General features: G+C 39.4%; 1 protein-coding gene across 2 annotated transcripts; it reads right to left on the minus strand.

Moving 5' to 3' along the window:
* Window positions 1-276: 276 nt before the first annotated feature.
* zfyve19 (zinc finger, FYVE domain containing 19) lies at window positions 277-19,082 on the minus strand. 2 transcript variants are annotated; one of them, XM_060933990.1, is made up of 12 exons: window positions 19,035-19,082; window positions 18,797-18,869; window positions 15,914-16,035; window positions 15,763-15,816; window positions 15,529-15,683; window positions 15,304-15,446; window positions 14,114-14,216; window positions 13,727-13,963; window positions 9,607-9,683; window positions 5,107-5,208; window positions 4,527-4,702; window positions 277-1,492 (listed from the first exon to the last, which is right to left on the minus strand). In XM_060933990.1, the coding sequence occupies exons 2-12, from the start codon at window positions 18,848-18,850 to the stop codon at window positions 1,396-1,398; spliced, it is 1,320 nt and encodes a 439-aa protein (XP_060789973.1). In that variant the 5' UTR covers window positions 18,851-18,869; window positions 19,035-19,082; the 3' UTR covers window positions 277-1,395. The 2 variants fall into 2 exon arrangements, with proteins under 2 accessions (XP_060789973.1, XP_060789972.1); XM_060933989.1 differs by having other exon boundaries at window positions 277-969; window positions 1,395-1,492; window positions 18,797-19,074.
* Between the last annotated feature and the right edge of the window lie 159 nt (window positions 19,083-19,241).

Raw genomic sequence — 19,241 nt, forward strand, 5'->3', positions numbered from 1 at the left:
GTTGTCTAACAATCCTGGATCAGACAGGAGAATTAGCAAGAGACAGCAAGAGAGAGAAGGGTGTGGGGGGGTTGAATGTTGTAGCGACTCATGTCTTTGTTAAACTAACCACAAGAAATCACACAAACCACCAGTCAGACACAGCTGAATCTCAGTAACCTCTTTGGCACTGATCACATGAAAGCTTCATATTTGTGTTTGGATATAAAGCCTTAAAGACTTTAAGCAATTGTCATAGTGCTTTACTCACAGACACAGACAGCACACGAGACATGATTAAATCACTTAAAAACTTTACTCACTTCTCTTATTACTTACAGTAATTCCATTCATGTACACTGTAAAAAGTGACTTTAGCATTATGTAGCTTTTACATGTTGATATATTGTCCATGTTACTTCAATAAATCAAGTTTGCAAATGTACACATTTCTATTTAATGAGTTTCCCATAAATCTGCCATTAATTACTTTTTGTTGAACTTACATATTTTACTGAAGTGCAAATTCTGCACTTAATTAAATACACTGAGTCATGAATTTTTTCTCCAGCATAGGGATATATCGCTTCCTGTATTTGAATGTAAAGGTGGTGTTTATTTTATATATACCACAATGCATCACTGTTCTTTTGTTCAGTTTCTACTAAGCACTTTTTCTGAGGGACACCACAACCGTCCCAAGTTGAAGTGAAAGAAGACTTTGCTTGTTTTCAAGTAATTTTATTTTATTCAAATAATATGCTTGATTCATTTTAATGTTCCGTTCGGAAAAAGTATTTAACCCACAAAACTACAGTTAGGTGTATATTAAAAATTAATAGGGCAGTATGGTGGTGCAAAACGTGTACCATTCCTGCCTCACAGCTTCAGGGTCCCTGCTTCGATCCTGAGCTTGTGGTTAGGGATTGTGTGGGTTTTTGTTGCCTCATGCACAGTGCTTCCAGGAAAGGCTCCTGATCCACTGCAACCCTGAGCAGGAGAAAGCGGTGACTGAACATGAATGAATGAACGAATGAAAGGAAAACTCTGGGATTTTTTAAACCTGGATCCTATTGTCCCATCTCATTGGGTCCAAATATTTACTAGGGACAAAAAGGAAATATTTGGACCCAAAGAGTTTTCCATTAGTGAATAAACACTACATTTAACTACCTCCTTTTAATAAAAACAGATTACGGATATGATGACATACAATGGATATTAAACCTTGACGGAAACTATATTAAATATTAAAAGCCATATCATTATGCCAGAGGCTAGCGCACTTCAACATACCTAGGTAGCGTTCAACAACTATTTCTAGATACTTAAATGCATTCATCAGTGATTAACTGTATTTACTTTGTAATGAATTTATTATCTGTAGTGACACATTGGGGTTGTTAGTGACACACTTTAACTGTATTTTGAGGATCCTGTCTTCTTGCTTTTCTTGGGGGCTGTGTAACTGGATGTGCGGTGTTCTTTTCGATCAAATTCATCATGGCCTTCCCTTGAGGGAAAAAACAAATAAGTAAAATTAGATTATAATCAAAAGAAGAGGTTCAACAGGTAAAATAACTTCTACAAGTAACACAAATTGATGTATTAAAAAAAATTATCAACGTTATTTAACCAGTAGAGATAAAGTATAATCAAAATAATAATTGTGCATATGCAAGTTCTGCAAAAAAAAAAAACAGAGGTGTACTCCTTTGACATAATTTATTTAGGGTTCTATTGCACACAAATTTTGATCCCCAAAGCACAACTTTACTGTATGTTTCTCTGCCTGCAGTCTGAAATGAATCTGCAGAATACCATAACATCCACAGGTTCAATAATGTTGGGAACAAGCAAAACAGGGATGCCACCACAACCAAGTCTGGACTTTCTTGTTACTAACTGATGAATGCTAATGAAGAAAAACTAATTTCAGACATTTAACCTTGCTGTGGCCTTGACCCTGTTTGAATCAATTCCAAAATCTAGTCAGTTTACTGCTGGTTACAACGAGAATTCCTTTTAAATCCGATAAACATTCAACAGGATACAACCCCGATTCCAAAAAAGTTGGGACAAAGTACAAATTGTAAATAAAAATGGAATGCAATAATTTACAAATCTCAAAAACTGATATTGTATTCACAATAGAACATAGACAACATATCAAATGTCGAAAGAGAGACATTTTGAAATTTCATGCCAAATGTTGGCTCATTTGAAATTTCATGACAGCAACACATCTCAAAAAAGTTGGGACAGGGGCAATAAGAGGCTGGAAAAGTTAAAGGTACAAAAAAGGAACAGCTGGAGGACCAAACTGCAACTCATTAGGTCAATTGGCAATAGGTCATTAACATGACTGGGTATAAAAAAAGAGCATCTTGGAGTGGCAGCGGCTCTCAGAAGTAAAGATGGGAAGAGGATCACCAATCCCCCTAATTCTGCACCGACAAATAGTGGAGCAATATCAGAAAGGAGCTCGACAGTGTAAAATTGCAAAGAGTTTGAACATATTATCTACAGTGCATAATATCATCAAAAGATTCAGAGAATCTGGAAGAATCTCTGTGCGTAAGGGTCAAGGCCGGAAAACCATACTGGGTGCCCGTGATCTTCGGGCCCTTAGACGGCACTGCATCACATACAGGCATGCTTCTGTATTGGAAATCACAAAATGGGCTCAGGAATATTTCCAGAGAACATTATCTGTGAACACAATTCACCGTGCCAGCCACCGTTGCCAGCTAAAACTCTATAGTTCAAATAAGAAGCTGTATCTAAACATGATCCAGAAGCGCAGACGTCTTCTCTGGGCCAAGGCTCATTTAAAATGGACTGTGGCAAAGTGGAAAACTGTTCTGTGGACAGACGAATCAAAATTTGAAGTTCTTTATGGAAATCAGGGACGCCGTGTCATTCGGACTAAAGAGAAGGACGATCCAAGTTGTTATCAGCACTCAGTTCAGAAGCCTGCATCTCTGATGGTATGGGGTTGCATTAGTGCGTGTGGCATGGGCAGCTTACACATCTGGAAAGACACCATCAATGCTGAAAGGTATATCCAGGTTCTAGAGCAACATATGCTCCCATCCAGACGACGTCTCTTTCAGGGAAGACCTTGCATTTTCCAACATGACAATGCCAAACCACATACTGCATCAATTACAGCATCATGGCTGCGTAGAAGAAGGGTCCGGGTACTGAACTGGCCAGCCTACAGTCCAGATCTTTCACCCATAGAAAACATTTGGTGCATCATAAAACGGAAGATACGACAAAAAAGACCTAAGACAGTTGAGCAACTAGAATCCTACATTAGACAAGAACGGGTTAACATTCCTATCTCTAAACTTGAGCAACTTGTCTCCTCAGTCCCCAGACGTTTACAGACTGTTGTAAAGAGAAATGGGGATGTCTCATAGTGGTAAACATGGCCTTGTCCCAACTTTTTTGAGATGTGTTGTTGTCATGAAATTTAAAATCACCTAATTTTTCTCTTTAAATGATCCATTTTCTCAGTTTAAACATTTGATATGTCATCTATGTTCTATTCTGAATAAAATATGGAATTTTGAAACTTCCACATCATTGCATTCCGTTTTTATTTACAATTTGTACTTTGTCCCAACTTTTTTGGAATTGGGGTTGTAGATAAAAATTCCACTCAAAGAGATATTTGCTCTGAATGACTTGAAAGGTATTGGAATTGAGGAGCAAATAGAATAATAATGAAAGTACACAAGTAAAATAATTGAACAGATACAAGATCCTGTAGCCTGTGTATCACATCATAAATATGACTTAACACGATAGTAACTTTTAAATCTTCAAGACACCTATATAGTACGATTCTCCTTCATTTATACAAACTGTAAAACTAGGACTACAATAACAAGCACATTAAGCTACCTTCTACACATAAACTACAGCTGCTAGATGAGCCACTTGTGTGCTTTAGCTTAAAGCCAGATAGCTGTATATTACTACATTCGGTTAGCTTCTTTTTCACTGCATGCACAAAAGGCGAAAAAAAAATACCTATGGGTAAGTATACACATTCACAAGATTATAAAATGAGGCAAAGAATTCACATTCACAACTATATAAAATGAGGTATTTATATTCATAACTGTACGAAATGAGATATTCATATTCACAACTATACGAAACAAAGTAAAGCATTTTATATTCACAACTATACAAAATGAGGTATTCAGTCACTATACAACATGAGCTCTTCACATTCACAACTATACGAAATGAGATAAAGTATTTATATTCATAACGGCATGAAATGAGGTATTGACATTCGCAACTATACCAAATGAGGTATTCACATTCACAACTATATGAAACGAGGTAAAGTATTTATATTCACAACTATACAAAATGAGGTAAAGCATTTACTGTATATCCATAACTATATGAAATGAGGTATTCACATTCACAACTATACAACATGAGGTATTCACATGTTACTTCATGAAATGACATAATGGAAACTATTAATTTTTGTTGAGTGGACTTGAAGTAGTCCTTACCTAAAACAACGGTTGCAGTACAGGTCTTGGTCACATGTGTGGCACCGAATGGTGGCATCCTGATTACAGATACAGCACCAGGGCAGCTCATCTTCCTCATCGTCATCCTCATCACGTGTGGCACCCCAGTTCACAGAGACAGCAGGAGGCTTTGTTTTAGATGGCTGAGATGGAATCTTAAATAAATACAACACATAATAAGGATGGAGTAAACACATTTCAGGCAAGAATTAATGAAGCTTAAAAAAGTGTGCTAGTTGAAATTGAAGTGCCCTCCTATGGCTTAAACATGAATTACACACCATCTAAACAACTAAAGAACTTCGTCCATTTCTGCTTGTGGCATTCTAACCCTTTACTCTGAAGTCATTTTAGGTAAGTGGAAGCAAGGATACTGAAAATCAGATGTAATTATGGTAAGCAATATACAGATTTACAATCGTTCCGTACCCCAATGGGATGCAGTTAGCAAGAAATGTATGCTGTATGAAGGTGAAAAAATGCCCACGTGTCCTGGTGTGCTGTGTGATAATGTCAACTGGTTGAGTACAAACTAGTAAGTGTGTAGGAATTTTGTTACCTGCTTCTTATTCAAATTGGGCTTTTTTTTATTGTCTGGGCCACTGTGCTCTGGAGGGATGTTATAACCACTGGCTTCATCTAAGGCACACTCTTCTGACAGCTAGAAGCAAAAAAAAAAAAGATGGGGGGAATTAATTACTAAATGAGAATCCTGCATCATAGGGAAAAAAGGTAAAACAACTTGAAGCAATCACAGAGGTGTGTTTCATTTACTCACTTAAGGGTTGTTTTACAATCAGGGTATGCAAGCTAAAAATCACATTTAACACTTATTATCTTCAATATCAAAAGGCTTGACTAAATAAACTTGGTTGTTTATTGTAGCCCTGTGATAGCTCTATTTACCATGCAAAAAAAAAAAAATTTGGTGATAACGTTATTTTTGGTGAATGTATGGCAATATATGTCATATTTAGCAAAATTACTCGTGTCATTTAGAAAAAGTGCTTTTTTGACCACAGGTAGCTCCAAAAGGGATGCACTTAAATCATTCTTTATACCATAAAACACATATTTGGTTCCATATCATTGGAAACATAGTTAAGTTTTAATGTTGAATGCCAGTAAATTTTCAGACTATTTTGATCAAATTAGTATGTAATTGTGTCAAAAAAAAGTCCTCTCCGAGACAGCTAATTTTTCAATATAAAATAACATATCTAAAATTATTATTTTCATCCTAAAATGTGGTCAAGATATTGGGACATAAATATTAGAGACAACTAACACAAAGCTTACAGCCTTATATTTAAAAGCACTATGGAAGTAGTGGATTCTGAATTGTCAAAAAAAATGTCCTCTCCGAGAATCACTTCATTTGTTTCTCCCAGCCCTGCTTAAAGCTACACTTAATCTTCTTTATCTTATAGCAGATTACACAAAGCTACCATACACATATGTCAAAAAATTACTTGAAATCTGTTCTTTAACTTGTCCTTCACTTAAAAACTGGTACAAGAACCAGTTTGAATCAATTTGAATTTTGGACCCCTGTGACACAAACTTTGTACCCTGATTGTAAAACAACCCTTAACAGTAACACTTAACAGTGTTTGGTGCACAAGTTTTAATTTATTTTGGGTTTCCTGAAATCAACACACAGTCAAATTATACAACCCCGATTCCAAAAAAGTTGGGACAAAGTACAAATTGTAAATAAAAACGGAATGCAATAATTTACAAATCTCAAAAACTGATATTGTATTCACAATAGAACATAGACAACATATCAAATGTCGAAAGTGAGACATTTTGAAATTTCATGCCAAATATTGGCTCATTTGAAATTTCATGACAGCAACACATCTCAAAAAAGTTGGGACAGGGGCAATAAAAGGCTGGAAAAGTTAAAGGTACAAAAAAGGAACAGCTGGAGGACCAAATTGCAACTCATTAGGTCAATTGGCAATAGGTCATTAACATGACTGGTATAAAAAGAGCATCTTGGCGTGGCAGCAGCTCTCAGAAGTAAAGATGAGAAGAGGGTCACCAATCCCCCTAATTCTGCGCCGACAAATAGTGGAGCAATATCAGAAAGGAATTCAACAGTGTAAAATTGCAAAGGGTTTGAACATATCACCATCTACAGTGCATAATATCATCAAACGATTCAGAGAATCTGGAAGAATCTCTGTGCGTGAGGGTCAAGGCCAGAAAACCATACTGGGTGCCCGTGATCTTCGGGCCCTTAGACAGCACTGCATCACATACAGGCATGCTTCTGTATTGGAAATCACAAAATGGGCTCAGGAATATTTCCAGAGAACATTATCTGTGAACACAATTCACTGTGCTATCCGCCGTTGCCAGCTAAAACTCTATAGTTCAAAGAAGAAGCCGTATCTAAACACGATCCAGAAGCGCAGCCGTCTTCTCTGGGCCAAGGCTCATTTAAAATGGACTGTGGCAAAGTGGAAAACTGTTCTGTGGTCAGACAAATCAAAATTTGAAGTTCTTTATGGAAATCAGGGACGCCGTGTCATTCGGACTAAAGAGGAGAAGGATGACCCAAGTTGTTATCAGCGCTCAGTTCAGAAGCCTGCATCTCTGATGGTATGGGGTTGCATTAGTGTGTGTGGCATGGGCAGCTTACACATCTGGAAAGACACCATCAATGCTGAAAAGTATATCCAGGTTCTAGAGCAACATATGCTCCTATTCAGACGACGTCTCTTTCAGGGAAGACCTTGCATTTTCCAACATGACAATGCCAAACCACATACTGCATCAATTACAGCATCATGGCTACGTAGAAGAAGGGTCCGGGTACTGAACTGGCCAGCCTGCAGTCCAGATCTTTCACCCATAGAAAACATTTGGCGCATCATAAAACAAAAGATATGACAAAAAAGACCTAAGACAGTTGAGCAACTAGAATCCTACATTAGACAAGAATGGGTTAACATTCCTATCCCTAAACTTGAGCAACTTGTCTCCTCAGTCCCCAGACATTTACAGACTGTTGTAAAGAGAAAAGGGGATGTCTCACAGTGGTAAACATGGCCTTGTCCCAACTTTTTTGAGATGTGTTGTTGTCATGAAATTTAAAATCACCTAATTTTTCTCTTTAAATGATACATTTTCTCAGTTTAAACATTTGATATGTCATCTATGTTCTATTCTGAATAAAATATGGAATTTTGAAACTTCCACATCATTGCATTCCGTTTTTATTTACAATTTGTACTTTGTCCCAACTTTTTTGGAATCGGGGTTGTACATACAGGGTCAAAAACATACATACAGCATACCTAACATTTAATCAAATATTCCTAAGCAAATTTCACTTTGACCAGTTGCTTTTGGTAGCCATCAACAAGCTTCTGGCAGAATTCTGGTTGGGTATTTGACCACGCTTCTTGGCAGAATTAGTAGAGTTCAATAAAATTTGTTGGTTTCCTGGCACAGGCCTAAAGCACAGTCCACATATTTTTGATAGGGATGAGGTCAGGACTTTGGGAAGGCCATTCCAAAAGCTTAATGTTAGCCTGCTTTATTCACAACCAGCTTTGATGTGTGTTTGGGGTCATTGTCCTGTTGGAAACCCAATTGTGTTCAAGTTAAACCCATTTAGCTGATGGTTTGAAGCTAGACTGAAGAATTCTGAGGTAGTCCTCCTTCATTATTCCATACACTTTGTTTACCAACTGCTTAACAGTTGGTACGTGTTCTTGGGACTGAATGCCTCACCCTTACTCAAATATACCTCTGATTATTGTGGCCAAACAACTCAATCTTTGTCTTATCTGACCATAAAACTTTCCTCCAGAAGGCTTTTTCATGGCAATGCGGTCAGCAGCAAACTTTAGTCAAGCTTGAAAGTGATGAATTTGGAGCAGGGGCTTCTTTCTCAAATGGTAGTCTGTCAGTCCATGGTGATGTAAAACTTGCTTGACTGTAGACAGTAACACTGGTGTTCTAGCAGCTTCCAGTTCATGGCAGGCCTGTGCCTTGGTGGCTCTTGGGTTGTTCCTGACCATCTGAACCAATTTTCTCTCAGCTGAGAGTGACAGTTTAGGTTTTCTTCCAGACTTTGGCAAAGTGGTGACACCTTTCAATAACTTGTACTCGTCAAATAAATCCTTTACATGTTGGCTGAGAGAAGCTACCAGCTGTCAATCATGATCACTAACAGGAAGTTAAGAGGCCTTGGCAAGTTAAAAGACATTTGGGAATTTTCAGCACCACTGAATGAATAATCTAAGTGCGTGTATGTATCTTTTTGACCATGTATATATAATGTTGACCCTGTGTTGAGTTCAGAAAACCCAAAATAAATTCAAACTTGTGCACTAAATTCTTGGAATTTTTCCACTAAAGATGGACACTACCAGTCAAAATATTGGACACACCTTCTAATTCAATGGTTATTCTTTATTTTTATTAATTAAAAGACACTTCATGTCTTAAAGTAATGATGGATGTTGTTTCTCTTTACTTAGTTGAGCGGTTCTTGACATAATATGGATTACTACAGTTGTGGAATAGGGATATTTACTGTATTTTTATTATTTACTATTTGATCTGAAACGCATTAAGAAGGCAAAAAATTGCACTAACTAACTTTTGACGAGGCACCTGTTAATTGAAAAGCATTCCAGGTGACTACCTCATGAAGCTGGTTAAGATAATGCCAATAGTGTGCAAAGCGTCATCAAGGTAAACGGTGGCTATGCTGAAGAATCTAAAATATGAAACATTTTGTTTTTTTAACACATAATTCTATACATGTTCCATATGTTATTTTATAGTTTTGATGTCTTCAGTATTGTTCTACAAATGTACAAAATAGTCAAAATACAAAAAAAAAAACCCCTACGAATGAGTAGGGGTGTCCAAACTTTTGACTGGTCCTGTATGCTGTACAATCATTCTTCCCCAGAAAAAGAACAGCTCAAAGAAAATCGCTGAAAGCACAACATTGCCATGACATTCATGTCCATGATGAGTGTCTGTAAACTTCTGACAGCAATTGTATATAATATTTATTTCTACAGACCCTTTTTAGTATCCTGGCAGTTGCTTCTTCCTCAGTCTCTTCATCACTGTCAGGTTGCTGGAAATCTGTCATAGTGACTGGAACACACAAACACAGCCATACAGCATTGACATTACACTCAAATTCCTGAACCAATAAATATAAAAGTACATATTTGTATGTATTGAAACTATGGTTATATTAAATATATAAAGCACTTGTTATTAAGATATGTCATTTCTCGTTACTTAGTTGAGCGGTTCTTGACATAATATGGATTACAACAGTTGTGGAATAGGGCTATTTACTATTTGATCTATGGACCCCTGTGGACTAAACTTCATTCTACGTAATTAACAACATTGGAACTGACTACATCATCATCACTATTATTAATCCTCTTCACATCGGGTAGTGCATGAAGCCTCCACCAGAGCCAGCCAACGTGATCAGTCCATAGCACATCTCTCCACATAGCCCCAGGTCCATCACTGTGCCTTCATTTCTTTCTCCACTGTCCTTCTCCAAGTCTCCTTGAGCCTGCCTCTGTTTCTCCGGCCCTCAAGTCCAGCTGAGGGCTACTCTTGGCAGCGAAGTTGGTGAAATACGCAGAACATGTCCTATCCATCTCCAACTGTACTACTGAACATCTCTGGTGATAGGTCTTGTGGATGTCCTTCTGTGCAGTTTGTTCTTGGAGATGGTGATGCTGTTGACACTTCCAACTTGTGACTGATAGTCTTTGTCATCTTCCACGATTCTGTGCTATACAATTCTGTGCTCAGGACGTTGCTCTTGAACCTGATCTTGGCATTGTTGCTGATGTTTCTTGTTCTCTGGTTCCTCTTAGTGCTGTGAAAGCTTGACTGGCCTCTGAAATCCTTACTCTGATCTCTTCTTCGGCATCTCCACTTGGAACCCAGGGAAGTGAGGTGCTCTACGTCTTCAATGGCTTCTCCATTTATTGTGATGGCTGCATCAAATCTGTTGTTCATCCAGAAATGCTTGGGCTTCCTGGCATTGATCTTCAGTCCAAACTGTTCTGATAGACTGGCCATGGTGTTGGTCTTGGATTGCATGTCCTGATGTCCGTGTGAAGGCAATGCAACATCACCTGCAAAGTTTAGGTCTTCTCGGCAACTGGTGCAAGTTCAGCAAATTCCCTACCTTCCTTCAGTGACACTTCCCTTCATGATCCAGTCCATGCCTAGGATGAAGATAAAAGGTGTTACATCCCTGCTTCATCCCTGTATTGACTTTGAAGGCATTATTCAGTTCATTGTTGCATATTACTTGTCCCGAAAAGTCTCTATACAGCATTTTCACAATGTTGACCATCCTTTCTGGTATTCCATAGTGGCAAAGTATTCTCCACAGAGACTTCCAATGGATACTGTTGAACGCTTTTTCCAGGTCCACAAACTTGAAGTACAGAGGCATGTTCCGTTCCTTGCTCTGCTCCAGGATGTGCCACAGTGTGAAGAAGTGGTCCAAACAGGATCAGTCAGCCCTAAATCCTGCCTGTTCTCTGATGCAGCTGTTCAGCACAACTGTCAGTCTGCTGTGGATGATCTTGCTGAGGACCTTGCTGGTGATGGACAGCGGTGCAATACCTCGCAAGTTGTTACAGTCTGAGAGGTCTCCTTTCTTTTCCAACTTCACTATCAGTCCAATCTTTGAGTCTTCTGGTGGTGACTCCCTCTCCCATATGTCTCTGAAGATCCTGGTCAGCAGCTGTGGTGTCTCTGTCTCTTCTTCCTTCAGCATGTCTGCTGTAACTTGGTCCACTCCTGCTGCCTTACCACTCTTCATGGCCCCAATTGCTTCCTTCACCTCCTTGAGTATTGGTGGTTCTGTGTTGATGTCCAGACTCTCTTCTGCTGATAGTATCTCTAACATGGAAATGGGGTCTGGTCTGTCCAGGAAGGTCTTGAAGTGCTCTTTGCATCCTTCTCTGTCTCAATGGATATGATGCTTCCTTCCTTATTCTACACTAGTCCATCACTGCTGTTGGAGCCACCTTTGATTGTCTTCGTGATTCTGTACATTGTTTTGAAGTCATGTCTTCCTGCCACTTCCTCTGCAAGCCTCTTTCGATGTAGGCTTTCTTGGCCAACATCTTCATCTCTCTGTCCAATTCAGCATATCAGTCATTTTGTTCTGGATCCTCATTGATCTGATGGAGTTGATCTTCTGTTTTATGTCCTTCCTGGTGGCAAATTTTTCTGTCAGAATCAGAATTTTTATTGCTTCCTATATAAAAGATATGATTTTTACCCCTGCCTGTTTGAGTGCTTGGTTATAAATGTATATGTTTGTCTGTGGTTCTTATCCGAGAACTCTGAAGTGGTTCTTGACTATAGCATACCCCAGCAATTTGAATGTAATTAGGTGAGCCTGGCAGTGTGTGTGTCCCACCTCCAGTATGTTTTGTATCAACTACAACAGTAAAAATGCTATCCTGATCAGGGTCATTGTGGATCTGGAGCCTATCCCAGGAACACAATCTGGATGGGACACCAGTCCATCATTACATTACATTAATGCCATTTAGCAGTTCTCTTATCCAGAGCGACATACAACATACCAAGAGCAGCCTGGGGAACAGTTAGCACTTTAAGGGCACTTCAGCCAGTCCTGCTGGTCCAGGGAATCAAACCTGTGATCTGTTGGTTCCAAAGCTGCTTCTCTAACCATTAAGCCATGGCTTCCCCATCACACAACACCATGTACACACACACCTAGGGGCAATTTATATTAACCAAGCCATATACAGTATTGACATGTTCTTGGGAGGTGGGTGGAAACCTGGAGAACTTGAAGGAACCTGAGGGGAAACCTACATGAACACGGGGATACGACCAGAAATCCCACATATACTGTAACTTGAGGTTGGTATGGAACTGGGGCCCTGGAATTGTGGTGCTACTGACCTGCTGCATCACTGCTCCACTTACATCAAGCTATTCTGATTTCTCAATTTGTGCGACAAGATTATGCCATAATCCCATAGCATAATACCGTTCATCTGTTTTCTAGGCAATATAATGTATTTTCAATCAGTTTCTGCATTCAGAATGTGCCTTTCAAATAAGTTAAAGCAAAACAGAGAATTTATTGATTGGTTACTGATCTACTAAACTGTTTTTCTGAAAGTCAGATACCAACATTATGTCCATAGGAAATATCTCATTTCATCTCATTATCTCTAGCCGCTTCATCCTGCTCTACAGGGTCGCAGGCAAGCTGGAGCCCATCCCAGCTGACCACGGGCGAAAGGCGGGGTACACCCTGGACAAGTCGCCAGGTCATCACAGGGCTGACACATAGACACAGACAACCATTCACACTCACATTCACACCTACGGTCAATTTAGAGTCACCAGTTAACCTAACCTGCATGTCTTTGGACTGTGGGGGAAACCGGAGCACCCGGAGGAAACCCACGCGGACACGGGGAGAACATGCAAACTCCGCACAGAAAGGCCCTCGCCGGCCATGGGGCTCGAACCTGGACCTTCTTGCTGTGAGGCAACAGCGCTAACCACTACACCACCGTGCCGCCCTCCATAGGAAATATATTAAATATATTGTTATAGTACTGGGGCGGCACGGTGGTGTAGTGGTTAGCGCTGTCGCCTCACAGCAAGAAGGTCCTGGGTTCGAGCCCCGGGGCCGGCGAGGGCCTTTCTGTGCGGAGTTTGCATGTTCTCCCCGTGTCCGCGTGGGTTTCCTCCGGGTGCTCCGGTTTCCCCCACAGTCCAAAGACATGCAGGTTAGGTTAACTGGTGACTCTAAATTGACCGTAGGTGTGAATGTGAGTGTGAATGGTTGTCTGTGTCTATGTGTCAGCCCTGTGATGACCTGGCGACTTGTCCAGGGTGTACCCCGCCTTTTGCCCGTAGTCAGCTGGGATAGGCTCCAGCTTGCCTGCGACCCTGTAGAGCAGGATGAAGCGGCTAGAGATAATGAGATGAGATTACAGTACTGATAAATCAATCAATATCCTTCACTGGTATGTATGAATCTGAGAGCAGTGTTGGAGCTTGTATTGATTTCACAGCTGGAGACAACATTTACAGCCCAAAATCTGTTCAAAAACAAAAACTTTCACACAGCCCCTCCAGCAACATGAATTTACCTTTGTCCGGGTCACGCCCCTGCAGCACAGCCAGTCTCTTGGCTACCTGAAGAAGCTGCCCCTGGCAGTTTTCCTCTCGTTTGAGCTCCTCCATGGCCTTGGCCAGCAAGCGGCTCTTTTCCTCCTCTATCTTCTTGAGTGACAGCTGTTCATCATCCAAATTCTCATCCACTGTCTCACTGCTTGCTTGCTTGTTGAGATCGTTCAGGGAGGTGACTGGACTCTCGGAGTTATCAGCTATATTATGAAAGTGGGACAAAATGGCCAAGATATACTGTATAGAAGTGTAAAAACTATATGGGTGCAAAAAAAAAGGGCAGACACCAAATTACAATAAACAGGACAAATGTTTAACATGCTGATCAAAACAAACTGGGTAATAAATACCATCAGGGCACTGCTGTCTATCAATGGCAACTTCCTCAGTCATTTGCATGATTAAGTCATTGGCCTGTTCGGTTTGAGTCCTGTTATCAGGCGGCTGGTGAACCTGCACACAGTAAAGCCATATTGATGTTTCGAACATCAGTAACAATACATCTGTATATTTTTGATGTCAAGCACAATTTTCAAAACGTTTCTCATCAAATCACACAATCAGAAAAGATCTCAGGACTGTGGTGAGCATGTAATATCAATATATTTCCATCAATAGACATGGTAGGAGTGCAGCGATGTACCAGAATGACAGTATACTCGGGGAAAAAAAAAATTGAAATAGTTATGCTAATAAACTTACACTACAATGGTATAACTAATAATATTGTATGCATCATGTACTTGAAATATGCTACAAGTGTTACCCACTTTTTAATACAACAAAAAAAATTAAGAATTTAAAAAAAATTAATTTTGGCTTCAACAAACTAAGGCCAAGCGCCATATGATACATAAAATTTCCTTTAATAAAAATTGTATATATTATATACACACACACACACTGCTCAGCGTAAATAAGTACACCCCCTTTGAAAAGTAACATTTTAAACAATAACTCAATGAACACAAACAATTTCCAAAATGATGACAAGACAAAGTTTAATATAACATCTGTTTAACTTATAACGTGAAAGTAAGGTTAATAATATAACTTAGATTACACATTTTTCAGTTTTACTCAAATTAGGGTGGTGCAAAAATGAGTACACCCCACAACAAAAACTACTACATCTAGTACTTTGTATGGCCTCCATGATTTTTAATGACAGCACCAAGTCTTCTAGGCATGGAACGAACAAGTTGGCGACATTCTTCAACAATGACCTCTTTTAGTGACTGGATGCTGGATGGAGAGTGATGCTCAACTTGTCTCTTCAGAATTCCCCAAAGAAAATAATTTCTTTACACCTGCTATTGTGACACAAGGTTATGCAGGATGTCCTGCTTGAAAATAAAGTTTAATCAGATATTGTAATATACAGAAACCATGACAATGGCTCTCTTCATACTGCACTTATATTATGTGTGAACCACCTAAAACAGATGGGTTCCGAGTAGAACCCTTTAAGCAATATAGAACCTAAATTACCCATGAAGGAACCATTTTGTGCATCATCCCAACTTAGCTTTCTACTTACTGCTGGAGGAGCTTTAGAAGGAGGTGGTTTTCCTTGTAAAGCAGCCAAACGGTCTTCCATCTCTCGAGTGGAAGGCACTGGCTGATCTGGAGCTTTCAGGGCAGCAAGACGAGTCTCTATCTCCTTCTCAGACGGTATGGATTCTGCATATGATCAACAGGAAGATGTGCATCTGGTATAGAACTGTACATCTTAACTGGGTTAATGAATGTGGATCACTCTTACTTGGTTTTGGTTCCTCTTTCAGCTTCTGGAGTCTTTGTGCAATCTCTTGGTCCTCTTTACTAAGACCCTTGGTTGAAATGAGAGCTGATGTATTCTTAGTTCCACTAGCATGTCTTGAAGGTTGAGTCTGTTTGGCTTCAAGGGCAGCAACCCGTCTGCAACCCAAGACAATAACTAATGACACTGAGCGATATGGAGAAGATTTCAACAAGCAAAAAGCTTCTCATCCCTTACTTTTTGTAGTTCTCAGGTGGTGACCATCTTGCAGCATCATTCTTTTTTCCACCACTAGGTTTACAAAAGAGCATTTATACCTCATTTATACAGTTCATCTACAGAACAAATTACAATGCTCTGTGTAATAATTGTGTATTAGAAAGCAAACCTTGTGAGATCGCCATGGCACTGCTTGCAGACTTTTTGCTGAGTGTTACCGTAGCGTGGCACCAATGCACTAAATGTTAGACACCCTGAACAAAATGAGCGTCCACAGTTTTTGCAGCCCAACTGGAATGAAATTGAATGCCCGTTAGTTCAGGGCAAAACAGGACAGGATAAGTCGAAATCTATATCTACAACCCCGATTCCAAAAAAGTTGGGACAAAGTACAAATTGTAAATAAAAACGGAATGCAATGATGTGGAAGTTTCAAAATTCCATATTTTATTCAGAATAGAACATAGATGACATATCAAATGTTTAAACTGAGAAAATGTATCATTTAAAGAGACAAATTAGGTGATTTTAAATTTCATGACAACAACACATCTCAAAAAAGTTGGGACAAGGCCATGTTTACCACTGCGAGACATCCCCTTTTCTCTTTACAACAGTCTGTAAACGTCTGGGGACTGAGGAGACAAGTTGCTCAAGTTTAGGGATAGGAATGTTAACCCATTCTTGTCTAATGTAGGATTCTAGTTGCTCAACTGTCTCAGGTCTTTTTTGTCGTATCTTCCGTTTTATGATGCGCCAAATGTTTTCTATGGGTGAAAGATCTGGACTGCAGGCTGGCCAGTTCAGTACCCGGACCCTTCTTCTATGCAGCCATGATGCTGTAATTGATGCAGTATGTGATTTGGCATTGTCAGGTTGGAAAATGCAAGGTCTTCCCTGAAAGAGACGTCGTCTGGATGGGAGCATATGTTGCTCTAGAACCTGGATATACCTTTCAGCATTGATGGTGTCTTCCAGGTGTGTAAGCTGCCCATGCCACACGCACTAATGCAACCCCATACCATCAGAGATGCAGGCTTCTGAACTGAGCGCTGATAACAACTTGGGTCGTCCTTCTCCTCTTTAGTCCGAATAACATGGCGTCCCTGATTTCCATAAAGAACTTCAAATTTTGATTCGTCTGACCACAGAACAGTTTTCCACTTTGCCACAGTCCATTTTAAATGAGCCTTGGCGCAGAGAAGACGTCTGCGCTTCTGGATCATGTTTAGATACGGCTTCTTCTTTGAACTATAGAGTTTTAGCTGGCAACGGCGGATGGCACAGTGAATTGTGTTCACAGATAATGTTCTCTGGAAATATTCCTGAGCCCATTTTGTGATTTCCAATACAGAAGCATGACTGTATGTGATGCAGTGCCGTCTAAGGGCCCGAAGATCACGGGCACCCAGTATGGTTTTCCGGCCTTGACCCTTACGCACAGAGATTCTTCCAGATTCTCTGAATCTTTTGATGATATTATGCACTGTAGATGATGATATGTTCAAACTCTTTGCAATTTTACACTGTCGAACTCCTTTCTGATATTGCTCCACTATTTGTCGGCGCAGAATTAGGGGGATTGGTGATCCTCTTCCCATCTTTACTTCTGAGAGCCGCTGCCACTCCAAGATGCTCTTTTTATACCCAGTCATGTTAATGACCTATTGCCAATTGACCTAATGAGTTGCAATTTGGTCCTCCAGCTGTTCCTTTTTTGTACCTTTAACTTTTCCAGCCTCTTATTGCCCCTGTCCCAACTTTTTTGAGATGTGTTGCTGTCATGAAATTTCAAATGAGCCAATATTTGGCATGAAATTTCAAAATGTCTCACTTTTGACATTTGATATGTTGTCTATGTTCTATTGTGAATACAATATCAGTTTTTGAGATTTGTAAATTATTGCATTCCGTTTCTATTTACAATTTGTACTTTGTCCCAACTTTTTTGGAATCAGGGTTGTATATACAGATATCTATCAAGATGCTTTATGCTTACGTCCAATGTAAAAAGCACAAAACAGTACTGTGCAAAGGTTTTAGACACCCTATTTTTTTAGCACAAATATTATTTTATGACATCGACATTATTGAGTCAGTGTTAAAAAAAATTCCAAATATTAGATTTCTAGCACAAAATTAACATAAAAAAACCTGCAAAATTAAGAAGTGTGACAGTCAAAGTGGCGTAGTAGTTAGCCCTGTTGCCTCACAGCAAGAAGGTCCTGGGTTCGAGCCCAGCGGCCGACGAGGGCCTTTCTGTGTGGAGTTTGCATGTTCTCCCTATGTCTGCGTGGGCTTCCTCCAGGTGCTCTGGTTTCCCCCACAGTCCAAAGACATGCAGGTTAGGTTAACTGGTGACTCTAAATTGACCGTAGGTGTGAATGGTTGTCTGTGTCTATGTGTCAGTCCTGTGATGACCTGGCGACTTGTCCAGGGTGTACCCCGCCTTTTGCCCGTAGTTAGCTGGGATAGGCTCCAGCTTGCCTGCGACCCTGTAGAACAGGATAAGCGGCTACAGATAATGAATGGATGGGCAGTCAAAGTGTCCAGAAGAACTGTGGCTGGTTCTGCAAGATGCTCAGTAAAACCTACAGCTCATTTCCTAATAAAACTGTATTTTTTTTTAAAGCAAACGGACATCAGACCAAATATTGATTTTGTTTCATTTATTACTGTTTACCGCTCTTTAGAATATATTTTTTTAAATATAGAAACATTTCATCATTTTTTTCCCCCAGGCATCTTTGCTCTACAGCATTTCTTTGCATAAGGTTTTTGCACAGTACAGTACTGTAAATAAAATGGAATTGAATTATCTCACATTTGTTATTTGGATAAGTCCATCAAGAAACAATGCTGATACAAAATAAACTGTAACAATACTGTCCCTGCTATGTTATTACAAACAGAAAATTTAAAGCAATATTATCAAAGTAATATCACATCCATGTATGCCTTGTTTTAACAGAATAAATATGAATGCGTGGGCTTCTCCCACTTGTATTTCATAGACATTTTTTAAAAAATATCTACATACAAATAGACAAACCTCTTTTTTGAACAGAGTGAACTTTGAAGCACAACCATAACATCGCTTATCCATAGTTGGTCTTCCACTGGCACTGTTTGTAATTAAAGTCAATCCAATAAGCAATATTCAACACAACAGCAGATTCCAGACCCACCACTGAACACTTTTTATGGCATGATCTATATATTTGGCGATACAAAACTTAATCTGTCAGCAAAACCAACTTAAATGTTTAATGAAGAAGACAAAAACAAACCTAGTGTTGCAAACACAAATTCAACTACACTCCCATTTGTCAAAGAAGAAAACACAGGAAGTAAAACCTGTTTGGTAAGCTCATGGGAAATGTAGTCCGGATATACTTATTAACAGGTAATATACGTTTGAAATTATTATATTTTACTTTTATAAAAACCCAAACACCTTGTATTCACACAAATACTCAAGAGTCTGTTATTTCTTA

Source organism: Neoarius graeffei, chromosome 11 (assembly GCF_027579695.1).
Source record: "Neoarius graeffei isolate fNeoGra1 chromosome 11, fNeoGra1.pri, whole genome shotgun sequence".
Taxonomy (NCBI): Eukaryota; Metazoa; Chordata; class Actinopteri; order Siluriformes; family Ariidae; genus Neoarius; species Neoarius graeffei.